The sequence below is a fragment of the Cinclus cinclus genome, chromosome 20 (genome assembly GCF_963662255.1).
Source record: "Cinclus cinclus chromosome 20, bCinCin1.1, whole genome shotgun sequence".
In the NCBI taxonomy this organism is placed as follows: domain Eukaryota; kingdom Metazoa; phylum Chordata; class Aves; order Passeriformes; family Cinclidae; genus Cinclus; species Cinclus cinclus.
Genome location: NC_085065.1, coordinates 2,860,581 through 2,869,045, shown reverse-complemented (window position 1 = coordinate 2,869,045; position 8,465 = coordinate 2,860,581). Strand labels below are relative to the sequence as shown.

Here is an 8,465-nt window from a genome sequence, read left to right as displayed (position 1 = left end):
TCCTGTATTTGTCTCTGTAGTATGAGCCAGCAAATGAGCTTCAGAGAAATCAGTGTAACAGGTGACTCTTCCCAGGCTGCAGCTCATGTGCTGATTTTGCAAAGCCTCAGGACAGAGGTTTGCCATGCCCAAATTTTGCTTTAACTTGGCTCAGCTCTAACACCAATTCTTTCTTCTAAGCAGGTGCTTTAACTAATTTGTTTTATTTTTACTTACCATTGCTTCATGCAGTCATGATTTTCCAGATTGTCCTTTGTGCAGAAAAGGTATTTGCCCCTAACACACTGCTGCAATATTTAAAATACAGGCCTGATGTGACAGCAGAGACCTTGAGAACAGCAGACAAAGGCTGCTGTGCAGAGCACAGCCACAGGATGGCAAGAGATGGGGCAGAGATGGGCCCTGAGGACTCCACAAACACAAATAAATCACAAGGGATCAAATAAATACAGACCTGAAGGTGAAACTCATGGAAGAGAACAAGTAACCAATATATGTAAAAATGCATGAGATATGTCACTGCTATGAAACAGATGAAGTTTTAATTTTTTGCAATTTTGGAAAGACAGGAATTTTCCACAGGCTTTGCACCTTCCCTTGGACAGGAATGTTCTCTTCCAACCCTCACACTCAGGAAAACACCAGTGCTACCTGCAGGAACACCTGTGCTCAGTCTAAGACTCTCTGGAACTCACACCAAGAACTGTTCTGGTTTGTCTCCTGTGGGCCATTTTCTGAGGTCCAGCTTAAAAAGGCACATTCAACTCCTGATGTGCATGACTAGAAAGAAGTACTGCTTTCTAAAAAGAAGGAAAGCAGAACACGAGTATGAAGTCTGACCAGTATACAAAGTTCTGATGATATTCTAGTCAAACCTAGGAAAATAAAAGTATGTATTTCCTATACAAATCAATCTTTATTTTCAAATGCTGCACTGCATAGAATGTATCTGATTGCCAGCCCTGTGCATGGACACAGCCCACCCTCAACCCTCCCCACTTCCACACTCAGCAGAGTGTAAGCAGAGCAACTACACACACTATCATTTGCACCAGAAGAAAAACCTATTTGCAACCCAATTCTCTTTTCCTTACAAGTGAACGGTGTTCACCTGGAAAAATCACCAGAAAAATACATTTCATTTCTGCATTCAGATGAAATGATCAAGCTTGCTACAGGGCTGGTCCCATGCGTGGAAGCTGCCGGTGCTTTCAGTGCTCTTCACCTTCTCAACCTGGATAAAGAAGCACTCCTAAGGCTCCTCTGCTTCTAATAGTGCAGCTGCCTCTCCCAGAAGGCAAAACAATGCAGAGAAACAGAGGGCAGAGCTCCTCTGAGAATGCCATGGCCTCATGGCTTTGCATCAAGTAATCCTCCTGCAGTGACTGCTGTCCTTGCTGATATCTTGCCAGACCAGCAATTTTTTTTTTACCAGCAATGTTTTACCAGCAACACATGTGTTCTTCCCAAATGACAAGTGCTTTCCATCCTTGGCTCCCAAAAATGTTTCAGAGAAGTCACAATTTTCATTCTGTACCCAAGATCTTGTTGGAAATGATATCCATGGGGAAGGCTCTGTAGAGATTTTTGGTCATGGAAATTTGCAGAAACATGGATGCCTTTCTTATTTGGAAGAAAGGAGACCTGCTTGACAGGATGTTAAACTTGTGTGCTTCTGCTTTAACTCCAATGTCCAATCATAGACAAATCCACAGGTGGCATTCACAGCAATCTTTGAAGACCTTCTGATTTAGGATCTGTATTTTCTCATGTGTGCAGCAACAGAAGCTGAAATCTCAGCACTCTTCTTATTCTGGCCATAGTAGTCCACAAAGTCACCATCAGGGCCAACAAGGTACATAATTATTGTGTGATCCACCTGCAAGAGAGCACAGCGTGGCTTGGTAAGAGAGACCCCAAAAATCACAGACCACCAGCTCAGAAAGGAAATGTGGGATCAGGACAGGCACTGGGATACAGGGACATGCGGGATCGGGACAGGCACTGGGATACAGGGACATGAGGGATCGGGATCGGGACAGGCACTGGGGTACAGGGACATGCGGGATCGGGACAGGCACTGGGATACAGGGACATGCGGGATCGGGACAGGCACTGGGATACAGGGACATGAGGGATCGGGATCGGGACAGGCACTGGGATACAGGGACATGCGGGATCAGGACAGGCACTGGGATACAGGGACATGCGGGATCGGGACAGGCACTGGGATACAGGGACATGCGGGATCGGGACAGGCACTGGGATACAGGGACATGAGGGATCGGGATCGGGACAGGCACTGGGATACAGGGACATGCGGGATCAGGACAGGCACTGGGATACAGGGACATGCGGGATCAGGACAGGCACTGGGATACAGGGACATGCGGGATCGGGACAGGCACTGGGATACAGGGACATGCGGGATCGGGACAGGCACTGGGATACAGGGACATGCGGGATCAGGACAGGCACTGGGATACAGGGACATGCGGGATCGGGACAGGCACTGGGATACAGGGACATGCGGGATGGGGATCGGGACAGGCACTGGGATACAGGGACATGCGGGATCAGGACAGGCACTGGGATACAGGGACATGCGGGATCGGGACAGGCACTGGGATACAGGGACATGCGGGATCAGGACAGGCACTGGGATACAGGGACATGCGGGACCGGGACAGGCACTGGGATACAGGGACATGCGGGACCGGGACAGGCACTGGGATACAGGGACATGCGGGATCAGGACAGGCACTGGGATACAGGGACATGCGGGATCAGGACAGGCACTGGGATACAGGGACATGAGGGATCGGGACAGGCACTGGGATACAGGGACATGCGGAACAGGCCCGCCCCCTGCCGGCGCACTAAAGAAGCCTCACTCACGCCCATCCCGGATACTCGAACTGGATTTATACCGGAATTAACTCCACTGCAAATTTATTTAAGCACCTAACTGTGACAACATCTTTATCAGCAAAGACACACAGTTCTGGCGCTGGACGCCATAATTGCTCAGGACTAAAACACAGCCTTGCTCTGAGTGCAGCTGCATTAGAAGTGAGAAAACACAGTGACTTTGGAGCACATAGGAAAACAGCCAGTCAAATGCTACAGATCAGAAAGAAATTCGACTATTGCCAGGCTTGCTATCTGCTGTGCTACTGCCTGCATTTCTGGGATTGCTTAGAACACACTTTGGTAAGGTTCTGTGCTTGTAGGAGGGCACTGTGATTCTGACAGCTTAACATACCACTGCACATGGGGCTTCAGTAAAGATCCAATAGCTGGTTTTAAAATGTACATGCTGCTCTTATCCACAGCCTTTCAGAAAGCATAGACTCCTTTTACTTACTATGTAATCATTGTCCTCATCCTTGGGCCCTTCACTGTAGTACACACGGTATGCTTTAGCCACTTGGTCAATCTGTGCCTTGCTTCCAGTCAATCCCACCAGCTTGGGAGAAAATTCTAGAGAGAAAGAAGACATTTACACATTTTAGTGAAAAGAATCCCTTCAAGAGTCTCCTTTTCAGTGCTCTGTACTACATGCTATGAGACACAGCAGAAGAAAGCAGGAATACCTTTAACATATCTGGCAATGGCTTCTTGGCTGTCCCTCTCAGGATCAATGGTGATGAAGAGCGGGGTCAGATTAGGCAAAGACGGAATTCGTTCTGTGACATTAACAATTACTATTTATTTTAGAAAAACAGGTATCTCTCATCTTCCTTCAAACAAGCTCATAGCCATGTAACATCAATCCAAGTCCACCCCAAGTGACTAAAAAAAGACCATTTTGTGCAGCTTCATTTGTGTAATTTGTGAAGGAAGCGAATGCCATGAGATGCAGTGCTCTGTGTCTATGCTGGGAGCTTCCAGCCCCCCCAGCCAGAGGCCCCGCCCTGCTCAGGAGGGATGACAGACTGGCTCTGCTGCAGAAGATGCTGTGGTGTGATGCACGTGCTGGAACACTGGCTGACACAAGGACCAGGCTCTTCATGTTCCAGCCAAAGCCTTCACTTTGGTCTGATTTCCCCCATGCTGGGGTACCATTAACTCTGCTCAGTAATTCTTCAGGGCCTGCAGGCTAAGAAAACACAGCTAACATAGAGCCTGCCTCCTCCCTCCATTCCACAGCACAGCCACTCTGCTTCAGGAGAGAATCTCATAGAGATGAACAAAATAGAGGGAAAACAATCCTAATATACCTCATGTTCCCTTCTTGGCAAAAATACAATGCAACATACTCCCTGTAACCTGCCATCTTTTTATTCCCAAGTCCCCTGCTGTGGAAAGATCAGTGCTGTCACGTTAGACCCTAGTGACCCTTAGCAGTTAATTCAATTACTGAATAATAGCCAGCGGCATTTGAAAAAACAAATAAATTACCAGTTACCACCATTTGTGATAGTTTAACAGAATAAACCTGACGCTCCCAAAACCCCCGTTTATGGACCCCTACACCAACTGAATTCCCATACCAATTTCATCTACCACTGCAATCATTTTCTCCAGTTCATCAGGACAGATGTCAGGGCAGTGAGTGAAGCCAAAGTAGATCAGCACCCACTGGCCAACGTAGTCTTTGCTGGTCCTGGGCTGTCCCTCATGGCTGACGAGCGAGAAGGGCCCTCCCAGCAGTGGCTTCCCAATGCCTCGGTTTCGTTCCTTCTCCAGTTCTGCACAACACAACTGGGAATCAAACACAATGCACAGTGCTTCCCAGGCAAACCTTGGGAGCAGCAAGTCAGACACTGCTCGGGGCATGTCAAGATCCACCAGTGGCTGTCACACAGAAACCCAACATGCATGTGCCTTCCAGAAAGCATTCCTTTTTGACAAAATCAAATATATCACTAAATCCCTTTGAAGCATGATATTATCTTTAATTGTTACCCAACTTCATTTTTTGCTTAGAAAGAGAAAATAAAGACAGATATCTGTCCTGCTGTGAAACAGTGCAACCAGCATCTGTTGAAATCTGAACACACCCTAAAAGCTGCAATACCTCTGTTTTCAACAGTAAATCCATGAAAAGGAAACGTGTGGGCAGTTCCTGCAGGACAGGGCAAAGCTCATGGGCTGCAGGGCAAGAACCCAAGGAGCCCACAGCACCCAGCTCCGTGTCTGCTCTGCACAGGCTGGCACAGCGTGCGGCCAACCACAACTGCTCCAACCTACAAATCTAAAACGCTGAACCTCGAATTGCTTTTAATTATTGAAAATTTCCTGCGGCACTTCCGTAAACATACGGAACGGCAAAGCTGCGACACAGTGACGATGCCCGAGCAGGTAAAATACATCTGAATACAAAACCCTGCATCATCTGAACATGAGAAACGCTTCGTCCGAACACGAAACGCGACACTCCTGACGCTCCTCCGGCACCCCGCACTCACCTTCCTCCTTGTGCCGCTTTATCACCTTCATGCCGGCCAGCAGCCCTCCCCCCAGCACCACGGTGGCCGCCAGCGACCGCCACGACACGAGCTGCGGGGACAAGGGGTTTGTCTGGGGACTGCTCAGGGCACGGGAGCGGCCCGGCCCGGCCCGCGCTCCCTCCCTCCCTCACTCACCCGCCTCTGGGCGCCCGCCCGCGGCCCGCGGCCCGGCGGCAGCTGCGACAGCGGGCGGCTGCGGGGCACGGGCAGCACCGCCCAGCCCCGCACGGCCGGGCCCGGCAGCGGCCACAGCCCCGCACGGGCCCGCACCGCGCCCGCCCGGAGCCGCCACAGCCCCGCCGCCGCCAGCCCCGCCATGTTGGCGCTAACCGCGCCGCCCCTTCCGGCCCGCCCGAGGCCGCCATGCAGGCTGCGCCGCGCTTCGCCTTCGGGGTCGTCGCTGACATCCAGTTCGCGGATGCGGAGGACGGGTACGACTTCGGCGGCTGCCGGCGGCGCTACTACCGGCACAGCCTGCGCTTGCTGCGGGAGGCGGTGCAGGCGTGGGCCGGCGAGAGCCCGCCGATAGACTGCGTGCTTCAGCTGGGCGATAGCATCGACGGGCAGAACGCCCGGCGCGGCGAGGCCGAGAGCGCCTTGCAGCAGGTGCTGCAGGTCCTGGGGCAGCTTTCGGTGCCGGTACACCACGCGTGGGGCAACCACGAGCTCTACAACTTCAGCCGGGCGCGGCTGGCGCAGAGCGGGCTGTACAGCCGGGCCGCGGCGGGCTCGTCCGGGCCCGCGGACAGCGAGTGCCACTCCTATCACTGCAGCCCGGCCCCGCGCCTCCGCCTCGTCGTGCTCGACGCCTACGACACGAGCACCCTGGGCGCGGACCCCGGCAGCCTCCGCTACCAGGAGGCCCTGCGGGTGCTACGGAAGAAGAACCCCAACGATGACCTCAACAGCCCCGAAGGTATCTCCGGCTTGGCGGAGGCGCGGGCGGCCGAACCCTTCGCTGTCCGGAGCTCCCGGTGCTGACAGCGGGATGCTCAAGCATGTGTCCCGTTGCTCGCACCTCCGTGGTGTCAGTGCGGCCGCAGGCGGGCGCAGGAGATGCTGCCGCGGTGTGCTGTGCTGTGCTCTGTGCCCTGCGGTATCGGAACACCACGCAGCTGCTGCGGAAGCAGGGGAAGCTGCTGCTCCAGCTGCTGGGGAAGCAGCTGCTGCAGAGCACTGAGTTGTGCCCACTTTGTCCCGTGCCGGGGGTATTCCCAACAACCCTGTTTGTATAGCGTGACCAAAGCTCCCGAAAACACTAACAAATAATCTTGTTCTATGTGCAAGGGGACTGGAGTTTTGATCCAAGAATTGCAAGAAAAAACCCCAAAGGTTCTGAGAGTAAACCAACCATCAGCAGATTAACATAAGGCAAGTGGAGGAGCTGTGCGAGGTGTATCTATTTGTGCCTAACCTTCTTCTTCATTGCAGGGCTCAAAGAACCTCATTTTGTAGCATTTAATGGAGGATTTAGCCAAGCCCAGCTGGACTGGTTCAATGAAGTCCTCAAGTTCTCTGATGAAAACCAAGAAAAAGTTATAGTTATGGGTAGGTGGATAGGGAGGGGGATAAAGAGACAATCAGAATGGTTTGTGTTGGAAGGGCCTTTAAAGCTAATCTAGTTCCAACTCCCGTATTTGATGGGGGTGTATGCTCCCATGGAAATACGTGGGGGGAAAAAAAAGCTAACTAGCCTGTGTATGTTAGCTGTGGAAAACACGTAGTTGGTCTGGTGAGGCGCAGATGGAACCCACGAAAGAGCAGAACAGCAACCATGCCTCACTCTGGGGGTGAGCTTTCTGTACTCATTTGCATGGCTGAACTTCCCAGCAAGGAGGCAGATTTGTAACACTTTAACTCTCTGTATTTCTTTCCCTCTGAACTGCAGCTCACGTGCCCCTTCATCCATCCGCTTCCAATGGGGTTTGCCTAGCCTGGAATTACGAGGCTGCCCTGTGCATCATCCACTCGCACCGGTGCGTGGTGTGTGTCCTCGCAGGGCACCTGCACGACGGCGCTTACTGCCTGGACTCTCACGGAGTGCATCACCTCACCCTGGAGGGCGTGATCGAGACCCCGCCCGACAGCAACGCTTTTGGAACTATCTACGTCTATGAAGATAAAATGGTACTAAAAGGAAGGGGCAGAATTCCTGACAGAGTGATGCATTTCTGAAATACCGGGCAAATACAGATTGCTCTTCTTCAGGAAGGACTTGGACAAAAACATAGGAGATTCAGCTGTTTGCTTTTACAAAGCTGTGCATGGCTGATCCTTACTGCTTTAGCTCAGGTGTTTTTCTCTTGGATACAGAATTTTAGGAATTGTGTTTCTGTAAGAAAGCACCCGATTTCTTTGTGGAGACTAGAGAAGGCCAGTAGTTGAAAATACTGAAATGCAGAATGTTGATTTCAAACACCCAATCCAGACTGGATTGCTACTATGAAAAGATGCAAACCGAATATTGTTCAAAAAAAGCCCCTCTGCTTTTCTCTCTGTGAGCATTAAAGCATGCATAGTTGTATCTTCCCGGCCACATCTCTATTTATTTTCTGTGAACACTACAGTAAGGTCTTATGTCTGGCAGAATATATCCAGCCTGTAGCCTAATTCAGTCTTCCAACATTGCTTTAAAAACTAAAGGAATCTTCAGAAAAACCTGAGCCTAAGGAGAATGGAGACCATCTGTGCTGTACCATGGAATGCTGCAGATACTGGGGCTGTGCTGTGTGTGCACAGCTGGGATCAGCTGCAGCAGTGCTGAGAGAGAGAGCAAACCCTGGCACCCATCTAAATAAAGTGTGTGTTACACCTGGAGCTGTCCTGGCTCTGTCCCATTTCCTGAGTCCAGTGTATCCACCTGTGCTTGCTTCTCCAGGATGGATAGTGGGACATGCTTGCTGCTGCAGGGCTGCTGTCGAGGTCCTGCTTTTCAAGAAAAAAATAGGTGAGCAGCAGAGCTGTGACAGTGCCCACATCTGCTGGTGACAGGCTTGAATATGCATCTCT

The 8,465-nt window shown here is 51.3% G+C and overlaps 2 protein-coding genes across 2 annotated transcripts; one reads left to right on the top strand and one right to left on the bottom strand.

Annotated features, from left to right (window-relative positions):
• Positions 1–1,036: 1,036 nt before the first annotated feature.
• Positions 1,037–5,774, bottom strand: LOC134052048 (protein SCO1 homolog, mitochondrial). The gene is made up of 6 exons (XM_062506238.1): positions 5,592–5,774; positions 5,415–5,505; positions 4,497–4,694; positions 3,597–3,689; positions 3,368–3,483; positions 1,037–1,879 (listed from the first exon to the last, which is right to left on the bottom strand). The coding sequence occupies exons 1-6, from the start codon at positions 5,772–5,774 to the stop codon at positions 1,751–1,753; spliced, it is 810 nt and encodes a 269-aa protein (XP_062362222.1). The 3' UTR covers positions 1,037–1,750.
• Positions 5,775–5,819: 45 nt separating this feature from the next.
• Positions 5,820–8,087, top strand: ADPRM (ADP-ribose/CDP-alcohol diphosphatase, manganese dependent). The gene is made up of 3 exons (XM_062506106.1): positions 5,820–6,372; positions 6,888–7,004; positions 7,345–8,087. Exons 1-3 carry the CDS (start codon positions 5,820–5,822, stop codon positions 7,629–7,631), a joined length of 957 nt encoding a protein of 318 aa, XP_062362090.1. The 3' UTR covers positions 7,632–8,087.
• The last annotated feature ends 378 nt before the right edge of the window (positions 8,088–8,465 follow it).